The 21,378-nt window shown below is 34.3% G+C and overlaps 2 protein-coding genes across 4 annotated transcripts in view; one reads left to right on the top strand and one right to left on the bottom strand.

Moving 5' to 3' along the window:
• FGF7 (fibroblast growth factor 7) overlaps positions 1–1,111 on the top strand; it is a 29,970-nt gene extending 28,859 nt beyond the window's left edge. For both annotated transcript variants that reach the window (XM_014277562.3, XM_005436255.3), the window contains exon 4: positions 34–1,111. In XM_014277562.3, coding sequence (XP_014133037.1) covers positions 34–228 — 195 coding nt within the window. In that variant the 3' untranslated portion in view covers positions 229–1,111. The remainder of the gene's footprint in view (positions 1–33) is intronic.
• LOC114015106 (uncharacterized) overlaps positions 1–20,535 on the bottom strand; it is a 97,120-nt gene extending 76,585 nt beyond the window's left edge. Inside the window, exons 1-6 of one of the 2 annotated variants that reach the window (XR_003558875.2) lie at positions 20,250–20,533; positions 19,891–19,982; positions 18,428–18,520; positions 16,122–16,220; positions 12,150–12,239; positions 9,023–9,146 (exon numbers count right to left, since the gene is read on the bottom strand). Coding sequence is in view for 1 of the 2 variants with exons in the window: in XM_055716230.1 (XP_055572205.1) it covers positions 18,032–18,304; positions 19,891–19,941 (324 nt within the window). In the remaining variant the exon portion in view is untranslated. Of the gene's footprint in view, positions 1–9,022; positions 9,147–12,149; positions 12,240–16,121; positions 18,305–18,427; positions 18,521–19,890; positions 19,983–20,249 lie in introns of both variants that reach the window. The other variant, XM_055716230.1, reaches the window with a different exon arrangement.
• Positions 20,536–21,378: the final 843 nt, after the last annotated feature.

Raw genomic sequence — 21,378 nt, 5'->3', positions numbered from 1 at the left:
AATTTAGTCTATTTTATTATTTACTCTCAACAGAAAGTATGCAATGAGGACTGCAACTTCATAGAACTGATTGAAGAAAACCATTATAATACATATGCTTCTGCAAAATGGACACACAAAGGAAAGGAGATGTTTGTTACATTAAACCACAAAGGGGTCCCCATGAAAGGTAAAAAAACAAAGAAAGAACATAGAGCATCCCACTTTCTTCCTCTGGCAATATCCTAATCATGAATGATCTATAAAGAACTAGTTCCAGCAGGAAGATTATTTTTAAGACGACTGTTTGACAAGATATCAAGAGAGGCTGGAATACTACTGAGAAACTGAACAAGCTGGACTTGCGCATTTATGTTTATTTTTAAGAGACTACATGAAAAAATTTGAAAATATACACAAAACCAGATTTACTAACTAAAAGTTGTAAAAAATTCTAAAGAGTTGTACAATCATTATCTTAGTCATTGTAACTGGGTAGTTTCTTAAATTAATTTACCCTGAAGAATAAGTCATTACTTGATTATCTGATAATATTTTATTTAAAAAATCCTATCTGCTTCTTAAATATGGCTGCTATAATAATAATAAGCAGATGATAATGTTGTGTAAAATATGTCAGACTTTAAGGCTGCTGGAATGAGTTGTCAGATTATCAAGTCATTAGTAAATGTGGAGGCTGAGCAGTATTTTAAATACTTCCCCCAAGAAACTGATATCCTATACGTAAACTATATGATCAGAAAAAAAGTATAATCTTGTAAATGTTTATTGTTGTATTCAGATAAAAGAGTTAGTTTGGAAAAATTAAGTTTACTCTAACACAAAATGTTCCTATCTATTAATGAAACAAATACCAAATGCTGCTCTAAAAGATGTTTCAAATAGTGTATGTAAAATAAGAATAGGAATAAATAATGTACTTCATCTCACTTTTCACAAATTAACATTTTATATAACGATGAAGCAAAATCCAGACATACTAAGGGTTTTTATGTAACATATCCTATCTTTTGTATAATTCCTGTTAGGGCATACAGCTTTCAATATTGTTTCTCCATCCTTATACATGCTTTTTCTGTTCTTACAGCATTAAACTTTATTTTAAGTTGTATTTGAACTTTATTGTTCTAAGTTATTTAAATGTTATTTATAAAAAAAAATACTTATTAAGCTGCATCTGTTTCATATGCTTTTAATTCTAAAGGAATAACAAAATGGTCTGGCTGAGATGCATGAATTTTTTTCTGTGACCAGACACAAAGACTAGTACACAACCCTTTTGCCAACATACATTGGATGGCAGACAAAAATGACAGCCTGCAGCAAATCCCACAATGGACATCTCAAAAGAAACAATGCAAAAATGTAAAAAATCTTTGCCACATACTCTTGCTAATTACATTACCAGCATGCACAGAGTTACACCAGGTAAAAGAAGGTAACGGTTCTAGCAGGTACTGGAACTAATCCTTAGATGGTAGAACCTATACTCACAGATACAGAAATATGTAAAAGCCTATATGACTAGTTTGAAACTTCAGCTAAAATCAATGTGACCTGATGAAGAAAAGACATATTAATTTTCTATCTATCAAAGTGTTCAACTAAGCCCTGCACGACTAATGCATGATATCATTTCATTCTGTTCAGTTTGCCTACAAGTTTTCTCAGTACTGGGATAATTGTGCTTAAACAAAGAGCCCCCGAGAATTAGCTACCACAGCTGCTAGATGGCTGAGATGGAGATAAGTTAATTACTAATGGTCTTAAATGCTCTACTTTTCATTACAAATGTCTAGAGTCAACCATTTCCTCCTACATGACACCTTCTTTTTAACAGTACTCACAGAAAATGGCCACAAGTCTCTTTAATAAGTATTCCTTTTTTAAAAAAATACGTGTTTAACAAATACAATTTGGAAATCCTTTATTTTGACTTGCTATTATCAAACATCAAAGTGTAGATATAAATGGGTCTATGCAGAAAAAATTGTAAATACAGGTATACCAGTAACCCTTCACTGAGCTTTTGCTACCTTATCTATTACTCCTTCACTGAACACAATAGACTGTACTATCAAAGAAACGTTTTTGCTGATAACTGTCTGCATGACTTTCTGTGAATATACAGACACTGAAACAAAGTTCACACTCATGATCAACATTAACATACTCGCAAAGGTTTCTAGGTCTAAACTAGGTTAGTCGAAGATTTGAAATAAAAATTAAAAGAACAAAATCCCATTAAGACTGTTTGGGCTTAAAACCTTTACTGAAGTTTGAATTAAATTGTGAATATGCACATTAATATATGAATATATATGCAAAAAAAGCTTAAAATTAAATCCAGATACAGACAACCTCTTCTAAAGATCTTTTGATTATGTAATTTAAGAATATAGGAATACAATCAAACAATTCCTGAACCCAAATGGCAATTAGCCCTTACTGCTATGTGCTTTTATCTAACTGATCACTATATTACCACCATTATCAGGTAAGCCACAGCTACTTTATGTTTTACAGCTGTCATATCTGAAATGCATCCTGTGATGAGTGAATGGTTCACAAAAAGACACCTGAGTGCAAATGATAGAATCCTTCAGTGGCACAGCCACATGTTGCAATACCTTCCTTATGTTGACTTAGTGGAGGAGCTGTATTTGAGATAAATCAGTATTTTGCCTTTCTTTTATGCTTTCTCTGTCATTTCTTCTGGAATTTTAATAGTCAGACTTAAAGGTCTATTCCAGTACATAATGGGAAAGGTGAACAGAAAAGCAAGATCAGATCAACCCAGCTGAGCAATTTTCAACTTAGAAAATCTCTTCTGAAATAAAATGTATTTCTTTTCAGGTGTCTCTAAAAAAATCAGTTTAGTGCTAAAATGGAGAATAATAATAAAAAAATTTACAGTGATGAACTACAGTAGCAAACTATTAACCGATAAGGATATAAAAAAAGAATCTATTAGATTTCAACAGGTATTACTCAAATAGATGTCAGAAATCCTCACAAAAGCCTTTGACATCAATTACACCACAATCTGATCTTAATAACAATCATGCAATATATCATGTGGGAGGAAAATATGTTCATATGAAAAGAAAGAGATATACCTCTCTGGATATGGCTCATTACTAACCTTTATAATGCTGAAGGCTGAAGAAAACCCAAAGTGGGCTATAAAAGCCACTCTCAATTGTAATTTCTTTGGTTTTCCTTCAGATGCATTGGCTTCCATCTAGCTTTTTTCTTTGTTTACCACAGATACTACAAAGTGTAAATAGACTGTGGTTTAGAACTGAAATATAAGTTCCTGGGTTTAAATAGCCATTCTGTTTAGCCACCTTCAATAACCATGCACATTTCCCAGAAACTGCTCCATTACGCAGGCTCTTTAAATTTAATTAACAAGGTTCTACTTACTTACTTACTTTTCCTTTGTATTAGTGCTGATAAATACTCTGTGACACAGAAATGAGTTATCTCATCTGGGGAATCTTATAAAAGACGGCAGAATCTCCGTTCTCAGCCGTTTTCAAGACCTGACTGGACAAAGCCCTATGCAAATTAGTCTAAAATCTGTGTAGGCCCTACTTTGAGCAGAGGATTGGACAAGAGACCTGCAGCACTCTTCCAACCCAAATGAGTCTACAATTCCATACAAAAGTTATTTTTCTCCAAACAGCCATTTAGAGTGCAGTTCAACCTCTTGAAACAATTACACAAAACACATTCTCCAGGTTAGGGGGATAATTACACATTTGCCTCACAGTTTATCTATAACTTGTATGTCACTAAAGGTATGCAAAATGGTGTAAATACATGCCATAACACAATAAAAACTGACAACTGGACAATTTCCATGACCTTTAAAAGACATTATATGGTACAGTATGGTCTCACTTTTAGTTCTGTTTCAAGTACTTTGAAACACTACTGTGTATAGCATCTGTAATAATCAGATTACTAAATGATTAATCAAGTAATTATTAAAATACACTTGTCTGTGTTTTAAATTACTTTTTGAGGAAAAGATGTAAATTCTTTTTGAATGAGCTGAAGCAAAATGTAAGTTAATGTTAAATCAATAAAGTAATAAGAGAACAACAGTATTTCACTGTACTCAACGATCAGTATCCGAGTAGTCTAAATATTTCATAAGCCTGTGCAATCTAACTCAATACTAACTTTTAAAAAACCATAATAATTTCATCATATTTAACCCATATATAAAATGCAAGTGACAGGTTAGATGATTTTCCCCACATTAGGGAACCAGCTGTCATCAGTGTTGAGATCCATACATAGAACTAATACACTTTTTTTAGACTAACATTTAATAACAACAAAAAGTAACTTCAACTGTTTACATCACTGGATGATTTTTAAAGGTAACAGTTACTTAAATCACATGTTTGCTTAAAATGGGAGAAGTTAAATTTATTGGCAGGAAAAAAAGCTAACTACTCTGTGCTGTTAGTAGAATAATTTTGAAGACTAGGACTGTCCTTAAAGCAGAAACTGATGGGAACATATTCAAGGTTTTCAACGTGACATTTATATTAACTTTAATGATATTAATACAGCAAAATTTCTAAAAAAGTTTTCTAACACCATACATTTAAAGTCAGTCTTACACAAATACAATTGCAAAATTTTATAAAAATTTGCAAAAAAAAATTCATATACTATTAAAATTACCAAGTGCTAAAACTTGAGCTCTGCAGATACTGTCACAATACCTGGCTGAGGAAAGCTAGCTTGTAAATCTTGAGCATTCCAGACACTGTAATTCCATAACTGCTTGCATTCCAGACGTAAAAAAAAATTTTCTTCAATTCTGTTTGGAAAGCTGGTCCTAGCTTACTAGGATTGGTTGTTTCATTAAGAAAGCTCTTTTATTTAGAGGCCTGACACTTGAAAAGGTTGACTCTTAACACAGAGGGGGAAAAAAAGAACTCAAATCAGAGGAAATTACTTCCTCATGAGAATAAATTCTATTTCTTCAGTGCTAACCAGAAGGGCAGAGGAATTAGAATGAAGATGGATAAACTTGCCACACAAATGTTACAGTGTTTTCAGACTGAAGTCCAATACCAAACAGGAAACCTTACTTTTAAGATCATACATAAAATAGTGTTTTAGCAAAGACAGTTGATGACCTGAACACTGACAATTCTTCAATGAAGTACAGATCTTAAAGGATACCAGGTACCTAAAAGGTGGATATTGGTACCTAGTGAGAACTTGAAGGTGTCAGGTTAAGTAGGCTGCCAAAGTTCAAGAGATTTTAATAGGAAGCAGATGTCTAGTGTGCTTCCTACATGAGGAAAGTAGGTATCTGCCTTACTTAGTACCCAGACGGCTTTGAGAAACTCATTAACAAGTTCACTTTACATATATCAACAGCTTCCCCATGTTTGAGGAGTTACGCTGGTCAGTTTTAAGCTCAGTCCTCTGCAGACTAAGCTCTTTCTGGAGCTAATACAGTCTGTGAAATTAGGAAACATTTGTGTCATCTGGATGTTCAGAATTTATTAAGACTAAAATACAAACCAGTCTTTTTCTAGCTTTGCAAGGCAGACACTGAAAACGGCTCATTCTACAGACCAGTCTTCATTGGTTTGCACCTGTTTTCTGACCATGTGCCAACAACAGATTGACATACCTATGGTGTGACGTTAACTGAACAACTCATGCAAATCCTTATGTAATGTCTTATTTATATATTTCTGGGTTTATACAGCAGCAAAGGCACTACTTCTAGCCTATATCCCCCTCCCTGAAGGGAAGAACCCCAGCCAAAGATGTTACATTGTCCCACCTTAATTTAAAAGAAACTGTATCTCACTTTATTCACAGCATCACAGAACGGTTGAGGTTGGAAGGGATCTATGGAGGTCATCTGGTCCAAGCCTCCCGCTCAAGCAGGGCTGTCTGGAGCCAGTTGCCCAAGACCATGTCCAAACTTAATATCTCTGAGGAGAGAGACTCCACAACCTCTCTGCACAACCTGTGCCAGTGCTCAGTAACCCTCACAGTAAAAAAGTGTTTCCTGATGTTCAGATGGAACCTGTCTTTCAGCTGGTGCCCATTGCCTCTTGTCCAGTCACTGGGCACCACTGGAAAGAGCCTGGCTCAGTCTTCTTTGCACCCTCCCTTCAGGTATTTATATACATCAGTCAATTCCTCTCTGACTCTTCTCTTCTCCTGGCTAAACAGCCCCAGCTCCCTCAGGCTTTCCTCATGGGAAAGATGGACCAATCCCTTAATTATCATCGTGGCCCTTCAATATACTGTCTCCGGTATGTCCATATCTCTCTTGAACTATGGAGCCCAGAACTGAACCCAGTACTCCAGCTGTGGCATCACCAGTGCTGAGTAGAGGGGAAGAATCACCCCCCTATTCTTCCAACTACTTTAGCAATATCTTTATTACCACTATAGATGTTCTTATAATAATGATGTTAGGTAGTATAATTTTAATCAGAATTCAGGACTGATCCCCTTTACAATTACAACTGGCTGTCTAAGCATAAACACAATTTACTGTTACCTTGGACAGCACCAGTTTTGATGGACAAGAATCAAGACATCAGCTACTGCCAGTTGAGTTTTTATGGTTCACCTACTGGCCTTTGAAACCTGGTTCTGCTACAGATTTCTTACATAACTTCAAGCAAGCCACTTTCAATGTCCTATTCGATAAGTAAGAGAAAGAAGTTTGAGTCTGATACATGCTGTAAAATATTAAACATATACTCACACTAGCTCTAAATTACCAGACTAATCACAACAGGGCACAGGTCAGCAGAGGAGACATAGCATTTCTACCCACACTCATGGTGACTTCCATTGCTACCCAGGACACCACATTGTCCTAGTTAGATTGTTATCTCTGTTCAAGCTACCTAACAAGTTTAGTCTGTTTATGTCTATATGAGTTACTATGATACTATTGCACAATACAGGAGCACTGGAAGAGATGTTTAGAGGAAAGAGAACATTTGGAAACCATGTACACTCAATTCTTGTGTAAGACAGGACATGTCAATATGACAGCTAACTTGCCTATACATCCTATTCCTATTGATTTCACTGAAAACTACGCACCAAGGTATATCTGGACAAACAACTAACTTCTCAGTGGTCATGAAAGAGAACAAGTGATTACTGAACAGAAGTGTGAGCATCCTGCAAGCCTAAAGCAATGAGGTAGATCATAGAATAAGGTACTAACAGGAAGAACTAAAATAGCAAGGCTTCTCCTTTTTATTCTATTGTCATAGGAAAAAACAATTCATTATCTCTTGGAAAGAAACATCAAGATAACAATAGCTTCAGTGACTGCAGAAACCACTCATTAAAACAGACTCCCTTAGGTCAGAAGTGTTGTTATAATCAACAGCTGACATGATTTACTGAACCTGCTTCACAAATAATCACTTTCTACTCGGTTTCATGCTCTTGTTTTCATATACTAGTAATGTACTACAATGACCAAGATCCAAAAGGAAATATGATTATACCAGAACAAAACCATTGGAATTTATAAAAATTATGCAAAGTTTCCACTGGTTTTAGGTTTTGTAAAAGCATATTATTTTTTAAACCCAAATGTTCCTCCGTTCAAAAACATACATTTCCGTTTCTAAAAACTGTACTGCAAACTGAGCAACACGCAAAAAATGGACTCTGTAAACAAGAATTTCCTTTCAAGACTGTAACTTGATGAGAGTAACACTGACTTTCAACTTTAAAGAAACCACATTTCATTTTTGTAATTCTACTTGAAATACTGAAGTAAGACAGGATAATTATTCAGGAAAGCTAACAGGCAATACCTAAGGACAGTAAGACAGTTCACTTTATATAAGCCACAGATGTGCATAGCCAACCCATACAAATATTATGCAAAGCTGTATTCATTTGCAGAGACCAAATCTTTCAGCTAGGCCTCAACAGCAACTCGCCTCTTTGCTTAGATAGCCTGTTCCACTGGGAAAAACCCATGCAGTTCTCTCACATCTACATTACAAGAGAAAGCTTTGTGGGAATCATGGCACATGCCAGAACACTTCCCTTCCTCTGACATGTCTGCAATACTTCACTAATTCAGGATTTCCTGAGTACAGCATGTTCCAAACCTTCCTCCTTAACGTTAACAGATACAAGGGACAACCTTTTCCTAAGCATTTAACGTAACTGTAGAGAAAACATGTCAGTGATATCACTGAAAATAGTAGGGGCTGGGGAGCGTGAAGACTGTTATTAACAGAGAGGGGTGAGCACCCTTGAAAATTTGCAGAGATATCTTTTCCCATTCAGGTAGATTCCATTACTAACAAACTTCTAAAATCATTCTTCAGCCTACTTTAAGACTGGCAACAAATATCCCTATTTTACATACACTAGAAAATGGAAAATCAAAGAATCACAGACTTCACTGCCTTATATGCCACCCATGATGCACATTTCTGAGTTTTCTCCCAGATATCTTCCTCTCAATTATTTTGCAACAAAAATAAGGTTTTCCTACCTTGGTGACTGGGGAATGATCTCAATTCAGAAAAAGCATATGAGCCCATGGTAAAAAGGATGGGGGAAAAAAGGCAAACATGGGAAAAGTTGTTGGTTATGGCTGGGGCAGAAGGAAGATAAAAAGCAGTAAGAGAAGATTGGTACCTACAGCTGTAGTTAGAATGAGAAGAATTGACAAATCAATCCCACCAGATTCTACTAGATGGAGTATCAGCAGCCTCTTTAAATACCTTGTAATATGATTTAATCAAATGGAAGTATCAGTATATTGAGAGGATATACATTTAGCATTGATAAAAATCCACAATTCATTTTGAATGGCTATAACATTTTGACTTTTTGATTTTGTGCAAAACAAACGGAAAATATTAATAATAATTTATTGACAATTAGATTTTGCAATGTACTATAAGTTTCATTCCAAAATGCATAAAGTAATGTGCATTATGTGTTTAAAAATATTTACAAGACTTACTTGCTGCTGTAGAACTGGCAGATGCACTAGTTTGTTTGTCAGCAGTAGCATCTTTACTATACTGCGACAGCCTTAAAATTTTCAAAAGTCCATTCCTTCCATGCACTTTTCCTTGAGTTTAGACCTGAAAATAATAATAAAAAAAATTTACAAAAATGTTTATGTTAATTTTGAAGATCATCCTATGAATATTCTCAGATAAGATTAAAATTAGTTTATTTCCGGTCTCCAATGTGCAAATTTTTATGCCTTGGTCAACTTTAGGCTTGGGATCCAGGCCTGCTAGCTGAAATAATTACATTCATATACTTAAAGACAACCAAGACAGTTTTTGCTATCTCCCTTCTGCTTCTGCTTGGTTTTGCACATGGGTGAATATCCTTACTTTGTGGTTGTTCCAATTCTGGTAATTTAATACATTTGCATATGTTTTGTTGAGGTTGTGAATTATTCTGGCAGCAATACATAATTTACTTTATTCAGTGGTTTTCAATATTCATTCCAGTAGAATTTTGCACAGCTCCCACACCGTAAGTTTCATGCCGATACAGAATTTATGCCGTAGCAGTGGTCTCCTAGTTTCCTGGGATTTTTTTTTTCTGGTTTGACTAAATTTCAGTTAATTCTATCCATGATCTATTTATAGTGGTTACACAGTACAGAGTATACTGTGGGTTTACTGAGCTTTTCCAAGTTAAAGGCCCGTTTGGAGTTTGGTGCATATGTAACTTTGAAATATGTAAACCTTCTCTAAATTAAATTTTTCAGAGTGATCTTTTTCTACGTACAATTTTCTCTGTCTGTAACTAGAAAGAAAATGCTGCCTAACAGTGACCAACATAGAGAAAGGTTTTGAGAAAATATTTCCGTATTTTACATCTCCTTCAAAAAAATATTTCTATTGCATTTGTCAATTGGCTTCAACATACAAGATAATGAAATCCACATTGTCATGAAATCTTAAATGAGCACTGAGGATAGAAATCCACTCTAAATCTAAGTATTGGAATGGATATTAAATGACATATACAATCTAAAAATCATAAACTTTTACTGTTAAAACATGCAGATATTTAATGGTAATATAATAGTTCTTCCAGTAGAAAATTCTAGGACAGGTAGTCTGAATCCTGTAAGAATATTTGTACAAAATGACCATTTTTTATAGAGAGATACCTTCAAGGCCACCTACAAATAGGTACTGGGGAACACCTCCTAGTCTGTTTTAAACAAAAAAAAGTCCTCACTATGTTCAGCAGCTTTTCCAGGAATTAGTAGTTTTGCCTAGGGCTTGAATTTTAAGGCTTCCTTCCTGATTGCATTTCTGTGCTTACCATAGATTCTTCCAGAATACTTCTCCTCCACAGTAGCACAAAGAAAGTGAAATGAAATCTGCATTCATTAGTTCAATTATAAGTTATGTCTCTGGGTATGACTATATCCTTTCTGGCTAATTCTGCAACAGTTAAGTACTTTTACAGCTAAAAAAGCTACTATAGAACAGCGTCACTGCAATAAGGCAATGACTGGACTGGATTAGAACCTATACAGAACTTTAAAAATACAATACTTTCTTTTCAGCATCATCCTGATACCAGCTTTAAAGACATTACCAGTTCCCATCCACTCAAACTCTGAGGTCTATAAGCTTTTAAACACCAAGTGACATTAGAACTCTAATTTAATGGGGAAAAATATTTTTAAAAATTCAACTGAAAAATGTCAATCTAGCTTCATCCTCAGTCATCTTGCACAGGAAGAGTTCCAAACCTGGACCTAGCATGTATCATGACAGAAAGATAGAAACACAAGCAGGTTGTCAGAAATGTCTCATATTTGCAGTAAGACTTTATCATTATTGAATATTGGGAGGTCCAGTCCAGCTAATCTTGCTACACATATAAATAATTAGAAAGCAGTATGCTTCCACTGTATCAGCTATGGGATACAAAACAGGTTTGTCAGGACAGATTTATAATGCATAGTTTAACAATTAAAGCAGGTTACATACTTCAGCTTTTGCCAAAACCACTCTGAGATGTCTGATTCAGTTTTATTTTTCCTTAAAGAGATACAATTCCATGGACAGTCAGCTCAGATTCTTTGTCTCCTTTCCAGGCTAGTGTTTTAAACAATTTATCCATATTTATATGCCAACAATCAGAATTAAGGTATCATTATTATTATTACTGAGCAGAGAAAGCCAGCTTTGACAATAGTATTCCTATTTTCTATGTATGTATATAATTCCTAGGATAAAAAGCAATGGATTCTCACTGAAATGCAGACCTGGTAGTCTGGACAAAATATGCCTCAGGAAGAAGGAAAAAAACTACCAGTACCTGATAACCACTGAAAAATTCCACTACCAATCCATTCTTAAAATCATCATCATCACAACGTTTAATACATTCAGAAAATGCTTCATAGAAAGCAACATAAATTACTTGTGACAAACAATCAGGATCTAAGTGCCAAAATAAGAATAACACTGTATCTAAAAAGGCTACAAAGAGAGATTTCATATTACAATTTTTTTAGTTAATGTAAAAATATTCAAGTTAACTGTAGCAATTACAAAGCCATTCTGCTAAAAAAAAATAATATAGTACAACCTTTTATTATTTGTGTGAAACTCCGGCAACTGTATCAACAATAGGGAATTCACTTCTAAAAATTTGCTTGATCAATGTTTAAGTCAAAGTTCCCAGATAAGCCTGAACTGAAGGATACTGATTTCAACAAATTACATACTTTGAACAAGTCACTTAGCATTAGAATTAGGATGCAGAACAGTGTTATTGGTTAATAATCATTGTATTTAATGAAAACCAAGACATTAATAAACCTCACATCTGTTAATATTATCATTAAATTTCAATACTCACACATTATATGACCCAAGAAAATTGACTTCTGACCGCCCATGACAATTTCTAGCTTTTCCTCACCATTTCTGATTGTTCTGTCTGTGGCACTTAGATGCATGTACTTCCAGCTCTCTTTTGGAGCCAAATGCTGCCAATCTGGATACGTGTAAATTGGTTTCTATGACATGTTAGTACTTTTATGAGCTGAAATACAGTATCTACCCATATATCACTGAAAATACTAATTGTACTGTTACCTGGAAAAGAAGCATTTGTAGCATCCCTGGAAACAAGAAGAAAAAGTCCCACGAAATCTGCAATTCTGTCAAACAAGCGGTCTTGACCTTCTTGGTTAGGATTCAAAGGGGAAAAAAAGTCAGGAAAAAGTTATCAGCATAAATTCAGATATAGTTGTGTGCTAATATGCTGATGCATGACATCACTAATGCTCATGTTTATCTGTCCTATGATGTGAGGCATTGACAAGACAAAGGAATACCACTGAAACACGTATTCTTAAATTAGTTCCAACTCTTACTCCAATATGTTGTTCTTCTAAATGTATTAACAGATTATTTTTTTTAGTATATTGCAGTAGTTCCTGATTCAGAAGAGCACTTAAGAACACACATTATTTAAAGCATATGTTAAGTCTATCAGCCAACAATTAAGATGAAATCTAAGTGCTGTACTGAATCAAAGCCAGTGTACATAATCAGTCTCCTGCCACATGAATATTTTCCTTCTCTTCTTAATAAAGAACATAGTGATCACCTGCGGTAACAAAATCCATACACTTTTGATTTATGTTCTTAACCTAAATATTCCAGAGTCATACCTTTTATAAATCCTAGCACCATTACACAAAGTAAGCAAAGTAAAATAAACAGTCAACTTAATCCAAAGGTATAAACCTGCTAACTAAATTAGTTCTTCATATGTTCAACTACTGCTCTTTAAGTTACGTGAAAAGTTAGTCTTGGGCCCACACTTGAAGAATTTGAGCTTAATCAGTAAAACACTTGCATTTTTGTACTTGCAGAATGTGCAGCTTATTTGTTTAAAATTATACATTAGATGTTGGGAGAAACCACCATAAAAAAGAATCCTGAAACACTGCAATAGATGATTTAGAGAGAAACAAACTTCTCCAAACTTTGAGAACGTTTTTCTGTCAAAACAACAATAAAATATTAATTAGACTGAATGCAGGGATTTAAAACTAGACAACGGCAAATAGGACAAGGATTTTAATTTGGAACACAATCCACAGGCAAATAGGAAATCCCTTCAGTTTGTGGAAATACTGAAGGGAAAAAAACTTGCAGGGGAAATGCTTAGTTTTACTGAGAAAAAAGCAGCTTCTTTGGGTACATAAATATTATGTTGTCAAAATACAGGGCCTGATCTGTATTAGCTGGATACTTGCAACTCTCATCTTTTTACTGTTTTTCTAAATTTTCAGTAAACCTAAGGCAAAACGTCTAAATATCTAAAGTTTAAAACACAAAAATTAAGGTATACAAAATCAGTAAGACAGCAAGTCACTTGTTGCATTAAATTTATTACATAACTAAAAATATGTACGAGCAGAAATACTGTAACCACTACAACAAAGCAGATGAAGACTCTGGGTTAACTTATTTCCTTTTAAATTAGGAGGCAAGCATGGATTCTGAACTGTGCCAGAACTGCCTGCAGAAGTACCAATAGGATTTCCATATTCCTTGCGTCTTGCTTATCTGGGTACAGTTGCACATATTTAAGCACAAATAAACAAAATCTTAAAAGCAGTCCTCCAAGCCTGTTTGTTTTAAACAGAGACGTGGCATTTCAGAAAGCTACATCAGGTTCTGGCGACGTATTACAAACACCTCTAATGGGAATAGCTGTACATTGTAAGATCACCTAAGACTTTTAATCTAGTGCAAGCAGTAAGGTCTACAGGCAGTCTTTGAGTGCCAAGCCATTAGGTTTTATGCAGAAAAAGTTGTGACATTTTATGTTTTGTAGGAATAGTGATTACTTCTGTATAACAATGTTTCACTGTCAACTTCAACAAGCATGCTTCTGTTGCTATTTAAACACTTTTTCTCAAAAATGTTGCATTTGTGCACAGGTGTGTTTTGCAGCAAGTACTATCAACAGGTCACTGTTTAGACACAGAGTTTATCAAGGCTGCTCAACAATCTGAATTTTAAATCTATCCTTCACTACACACAACTTGTTTTTATCAGCTTGACAGTATTTGGACTTGGACAAATGACAGGATTTGAATGAAATGAAAGGAAAAGGTTTCCTTCATTTATAAATCTGAAGCAGTCAAAATTTATTATGTCACATACTGCATGTTTCAGAACATTTACAAACATTCTTCAGTCTTATCAGTTAGTAAATATTTTAACATAGACTGTGAAATTCTGTCTGCATAATACTATTTAATATGTTAATTTGAAAAAGGCATAATTTTTTAATTTTTTTAATTTTTATTTTATTAATAACAACAACTTAATATGCAAAATGGATCAAAAGTCAGGATTTCAGAGTGTCTGACACCAACAACAAATTAATTATTGTTTTATGTTGGTGATAACTATGATCACATGACTATTAGGAATTTGTTCCCCTGGTTTGTATATATTTCTGTACCAATGCAATCCTACTGATCCTACAGCATAAAGGAAGTAATTTTGGATAGTTACTTACCAACTTTTTAAAACTTTTCTATAGTGAGAATTCAAATTTGTTTGTAAAATAAACTACTTTTTTCATTATGGTCTAATTTATACTCTAATTATGTATACTTATATAATCTGTATCTGACTACATTAAGCATTTAGATTTTAAAGATAAATATTGATGAAAGCTTACACATACACTTCAAGTGGAAGTTATAAAAAAAAATCAAATGTACTGTATCTTGGCCCTTCACAGTGCCATGAATTCTGACTCTGCCCCAAATGGACTTTCCCAAGGAGAAAGCTACCCTGACCTACCAGTCAACTAACTGGCCACCAGACAGGGATCACCACCTGCAGCAAATCACAAACACAGGAGAGACATAGCTCTAAATCAGCCCTGGTTTTTTCACCTGTTTAAAATACTGAATTCACAAATGTCTGCTAGTGAAGTAATGAAAGTATTTCAAACCATCTAATTAAAAAAGCTATTTAAAGCCATAGCTAACTTCCACTGAAGTGAATAAGAAATCAAACCAGAAATGTTAGTGTTGAAAATTTTCACTTACAACTTTTGTGACTAATTCAGTCGAGGGGCAGGTGCAAAAGCTTTATCTTTGCTTATAATTATTACCCCACATCACTCACGTAGAAGATGGGGGCATGCACACTGTGGGAATTAGCATATCATCAAATAAATCTTGCCTTGGCTGACAAAAAAAAGCTGTTAACAAGCATTAATTAATGGTGCACACAGAAGCAGCTGGACACTGTAAGGGCTCCATTTCCCTGCTTTTACTCAAATGAAAGAAATAAAGAATGTTTTCAATTTTTATGCCCTCAAGTGAGAGGCATGAGTATGTACTTGTGCATGTACATACTGCTGCTGACACTGCTGCTACAAGATCAGTTTCACAACCTTGAGGTTCATGCTTACCAGCTGTGGGGAAAAATGAATGATCACCCCCAGAAGAAATTAATTTGAAATTCATTTCCATAATAGCATTCAAGTGTATTACATACTTGCTGCAACCTCCTACTTTATCAAGCCCACAATTCCTGCAGCAAATCTGATGTAGGTGTTACAGACAATCATCTCACTGCATAATCTTAAATCACTCCCTCAGCACTGTCAGATCCGTATACTCAATGATCCATTTAAAAAAAAGTACCATGTAATTGAAGATGATGTGTAACATACATGCCAAAGGGGACTGCAATAAAATTGCATATTCTACATTCTAATTCTGGGTTTACCTTACTTTTGAAATTTTTTTCATGCTTAATATTAGTTTAAGATTATTGATTTCAGAACTTTAATTAGTGATCAACACTGGGACATAAGGGCAGGGCAGCAAGAAGAGTCCTTCAACAATAATGGCTCTTAATAATAAATGACTACTGCATTTCTCAATTTTGTACCTTCAATAAATGCTAATGGTGATACTAAAAGGAGTATGAAAATGGAAAGCAAAGACAAATGAGTCTAAATATTTTCAATAGTCTTTATCAGCAGGTTCTGTTTAGGATACTGGAAGAAAAAATAAGTACTTGGAAATGCTGTACTCTTGTAAGTCTCAAAGTTGTGGAGCTTCCAAATGTCTTCATAATTCTGAAAGCTGTTTACCTTGAATGAGGGTAGTTACAGACCTAAAAAGAAAAGAAAAACATTTAGCAACTAAAGTTAATTATTATGTTCCCCTTGTGTTAAACAGCTGCTCCAACAAGAAAATACTAATCTAATCACACAACCAATTTTTTTTTAAAGTAAAATTTAAAAAATATTCTACAATAGAGTTGTTCACTTGCTGGTACCCCCATTTTATAAAAATACTTCCTTAGCAGTTGCTTTCTTTTATTGCCCTTAAGAGTCTGTCAAAGTACATTACATGACTTCAATAATAAAGTTTATTATTTTATATATAAAAATATAAGGTTTGTTTCTTGTGAGTTTCTTCTTTTTCAAAAATTTATTTTCTATCAGAAGATGACTAAACCCATGCCAAATTTCCAAGATGTCTCAGAAAAATCTAACAAAGGATTTGTTATTTTTACATATCTCAGTATTTCCTTCAATAGAAACTTTAATTGACCTTTAATAAGCTAAATTACAAATACAACATGACCTTATTTAAAAATTTTGAATCACTTCACATATTAACTCAATGGGTTGTTAATAATTTAGGGTCCAGTTTTGTCAGTATTCACATTAATATTTCAATTACAGAACCTGCTCATCCCTGCTTATGTCTGAAGTCTAACCAACATCCAAGAAATACCAGGACTGAGACATTCCAAACTACCAGAGGCACATTTGTTCTCCTTCAAGTCTTTCATCTAGCACATTGGAAAGTCCCAGACACTAAGCTTCAAGGATTTGATCATAATATGCAAGATTAATAAAACCAATCATATTTACACTGTATTTGGAATTTTTCATTACCCAATATATATAAATTTGTGTAGTCTTAGAAAAACTGACTGACTCCTGAATGAGTGATTCTCAAAACTTTTCTTTCTCTTGGTTTGGTATCAGGGGCATTTCTTTGGCTTCCAATTCAAAGTATATTCATAAGACAGAATGCTGTGTACTTTTTTACATGTAGCATAAACTACTTCATCTCTACATTTCTACCCTTTGACTCCTCAGTAAAGTATTTGGCAATCTGAAAAATGTTTAAATACTTAATTCATAATCAATGCTTTTTCATACAATGATATAAACAATGCTTTCAGCTAAGACAATTCATACTATGAACTGTGAATATAATTCAGATAAGGAGCAACGGTCTAAAATTCAGACTTTAGGTGACTACAAAATATCTTTGGAGATATAAAGGAAAAAAAGGACTTTTTCAAGTTTGGGGTGTCATTCCACCCCCCACCCCCAATAAACATACAGAGGTAGGTGCAATCCAATAGGTATAATTCTGGCTCCAAGGAAATAACTTGAAAATTTGGTCTTTGTTGCCTAATCCATAAAAAGAATTAAAAGTATGTAATATACCTTTGCTTTCCCCATCTTACTTGCCAGAGTCAGAACTTCCTTTGCACCTGTTTGCTCAGAAGCAATGTCTTAAAAAGGAACAGCAAGGTTTAGCTAGAAATAGAGGCCATATTGATGATTTTATTGATTAAAAAACTTTTCATATATCTAGTTCTACATCTAAATGTGTATGTGCACAAGCCTTAAGACACTATCTAGTCCTACTGCATTGCTGGAATAATCAGAAGACTTAAAAATCACCATTTTGGTCTTTCTATGTCTCATCGTTCCTTCATAACATCAAGATCTCTGGAGAACAACATGTTTTCATAGACTTTTGCCTTCACTTTGTTTGGGCCTGAAACAAGATATTCCTAAAGCCCAGGCAGAACCCCTGGGATTTGAGCCTATTAGAATTTTTTTAATTATAAACGTGACACTTCACACTTGCAAACTGAGGAAAAGCTGTAAATACTTATCTGGGACAATGTGGGTTACTCTGTTGGAGGGCAGTAAGATGTTCCTCTAGATATGCTGGTCCACGTTGTAATGAAAATACTTTTTCAGCATGTTTCCCTAGTTCAGTGATACATGTGTTTCTTCTCTTCTCCAAATCAGAGAGTGGACTGATGTTCAATGGAACATGTTCACACAGATATCTACATAAAGCACTGAAGGAATAATCTTTTTGCAACTTAACCACCAAAGAATAAGGCTCATTGAGAGAGATACAACTTGACCATTCCTTCTGTAATCACTACACAGTAAAAATAGTTATTTCTGAAAATTATATAAATGCAAAGATTAAATTAGCTAATCTGTGAACTTCATTTGTAATTGTAATACCAGTATAAACGCATTTTACATATACCTTCTAAGAATCTAATTTTGGCAACACTGCTAACATAGACTGTGATTTCCTCCTCTCCCATCCATGCACTGCATTCAGAGATGATTACATCATCTGAAAAAGTCAGAAAAACAGAAATAGTCCAGGGAGGCCCATCGTAGCGTACACAGAGTAATTAAAAAGACTATAACTTTTTAGTTAGAGAAGGAGATAGCTCCAGAAAAAAAGGGTTATTATGCTTCTAAAGAGACAAATAAAATCATGTGCAATTTAAGTTCTTGGAAAGGACAGTAACGCCTTCCATCTGTTGAGAACAGCCTTGGAAGCACAGGAAGAAATTCTGTTCCTTGCTCTAGCAAAGAATTTAAACTAGACGCTTAATTATTTAAGCAAATTGTTGAAACCAACAGTAGTCATTTGAAGTTAATCATCAAATTGGTTACTTTCCTGAAATAACTTAGTAAGTGTTAATACAGAGTAATCAGTGGTTTCAAATGCTCTAGTACAGCTGAAAAACCATGGCATGTTCTATCTCAATAGCAGGGCAGAAAGACAAATTATTTCTTTAAAAAAAAAAAATTAAATACAAATGATTAATACACATATGTTCATTTCAAGGTAAAAATGGAAAATGTGAGTAAAACCAGTTAGAAAATTAAAATATATTAATATTTTATTTTGACATTATCCCAAATTAAAATGTTTCCTTTTCTTATGTCAGATTGCTTCTCTTACAAATATACGTTTTATTTTATAATTAAATGGGCTGCCCATCAAAACACTTTTAAACACTTTTTGTTTCTTTGTTCCTGTGAGAGAAAAAGTTCTGGTTCAAAGCAAAAGAGCAATTTTTCTCATAGCTCTGTATTTAAAAGGTTTAAGTGAATCAATACTTGCAAATAACATAGGCAGCTCAAAAGGAATGCTCTGTTTCCTCCAGAAAGAATGTAATCTTCACGAATCACTGGTGACCACATTATATTAAATTCTTTAACAAAATACAAAGGCATATTCAAAGATTTTCCTAGCAGTCTTATCAGTACAAGAAAAAAAGGAAGCTCATTAAAAAGCAAAACTAGCTATTCCCCTTTTTGTATTCATCAGAACTTTTTGCCTCAGGATTCAAGACTTTGTTATATTAGATATGCTGTGGACTGATCAAATATTTTTAACAACTCTTGGTTCAGTGTCATCACTCGAGCATGCTTCCAACAATAGAAAATTGCCGCACAGCAGACAAAAATTTTCCTCCATGGTTTAGCTTTAAGAAAAAAGGAAGTTAACAACTGAGAGGCTGCTCTGTTAAAGGTTTGCCATTTCTACAAACCTCTTAGTTTCCAGTGCCTGAGGGTCTTGGAAATACAATCTATGCTCAAACTCAATTCTCAATATTTACATTCACATGGCTTTGCTCAGGACCTGACTCTTGCATGTTCACTTCACCATACACATGGGTAGTTAAAATAATAAGCAGTTAGACTCACCAAATCTTGAGACCGTAAGAATTCTTCCGAGGTAGAAGGAGGCTTTTGCATTTTCTGATGACATACAGTAAGAATTGTTCTCACCAGAAGGCCTTAAAAACCCCCAAGATAACATATATTAGCAAATATTTGAAGTTTAGATAACTAAAACTGACAAAGTTATCACTACAGCACTTATAGAGCATGTTCATTGTAATTTCTTCCAATAAACAGAACATTACACATTCTTAGATGTCAAGAAACACACTAAAAATGTGTGAGATGCAAGGACATTTAAACATAAAGGCAGAACTTCCATTTTCTTCTCAGTACCTCCATATAAAATATTTATACTATTTATGTACTCCTAAGATACATACTGAAGAAAAAGTGGCTGTCTGGTCACCTGGCAAATTTGTTCTTTTCTTACATATTCAGTTTTTGTTTAGAAGCTGGAAGAAATGTGAGGGTTGCGGATTAGCAAAAGTTCTATTGAAATCAATCAACCAGTATCTTCTGAGTTCCATATAATAGTATAATTAAAACCTCAAAATTTACACTGTTACATCTGAGCAGAAACCAAGTGAGAGAAATACCGTTTGAAAACAACATCTTTTTAGTAAATTGTGAAATTAAGAACCCCAAATAAAAATTATACAGCAACCATTCCTAAAAATCACTAATAACACATCTTTTGTGCAAATAACTGTATAGAACAAAAGTATACAAAGGAGTAATTCAGATTTCAGAGTGTGCTTTTAAATAATGAGCAGGCTCCGTTTGCTCCCAAACAAGTTCTGGATAAAGCACCCAGAGAAATCATTCAAACAAAGTAAGAGATGGTACACTTAGTAAAGCCTACTATAATTAAGTTTGGCAAGAAAGAACTTTTGAAACTATTATGAAGGTGGTTGTGTCCAATAAGCATTTTGTTATTTTGACATAATTAGCTACTGCAGATCAAGACGTACTGTCACAGAGTAAGGAGGCAAAAAAATATGGATGGTGAAATGGAGCTATTTTTTCCTACTACTGCAATGTATTACATACACTGCTAGCATGAAAAATGGATCAAGTCAAAACAAAACAAAATAACAGCAGAACGCTGGTAGAACTCCTCTGCCACTGAATGTAATACCACTGAAGTTAGTGATGGTTTTGGGGTGTAACTGAGATCAAAGTTTGGCATAAGATCTGCCTACAGTGTCAACTTTTCCCCCTAAGGCTATTACAACTAATATACCACAGACTTTATTTCGCTGAGTTGAGAGAAATATTCTCTATACCAAAATTACTGTTTTAGTTTAGTCACTTCAAACTAAAAATGCAGTTAGTGAACACTGAATATTGGGTAAATGCTACCGTAGGGCACCATCCTCAACCAGGCCAAGGAATTCCACAGAAAAGATCCCATGTCCTATTTCAAGAGAGATGCAAAAACAAGAAAGGAATACAGCAACACTTCTTCCAGACCTTGGTGTCAACTGTAAATATGCAAATATGCTACTA

Source organism: Falco cherrug, chromosome 7 (assembly GCF_023634085.1).
Source record: "Falco cherrug isolate bFalChe1 chromosome 7, bFalChe1.pri, whole genome shotgun sequence".
NCBI lineage: Eukaryota > Metazoa > Chordata > Aves > Falconiformes > Falconidae > Falco > Falco cherrug.
This window is presented reverse-complemented; position numbering and strand designations above follow the sequence as displayed.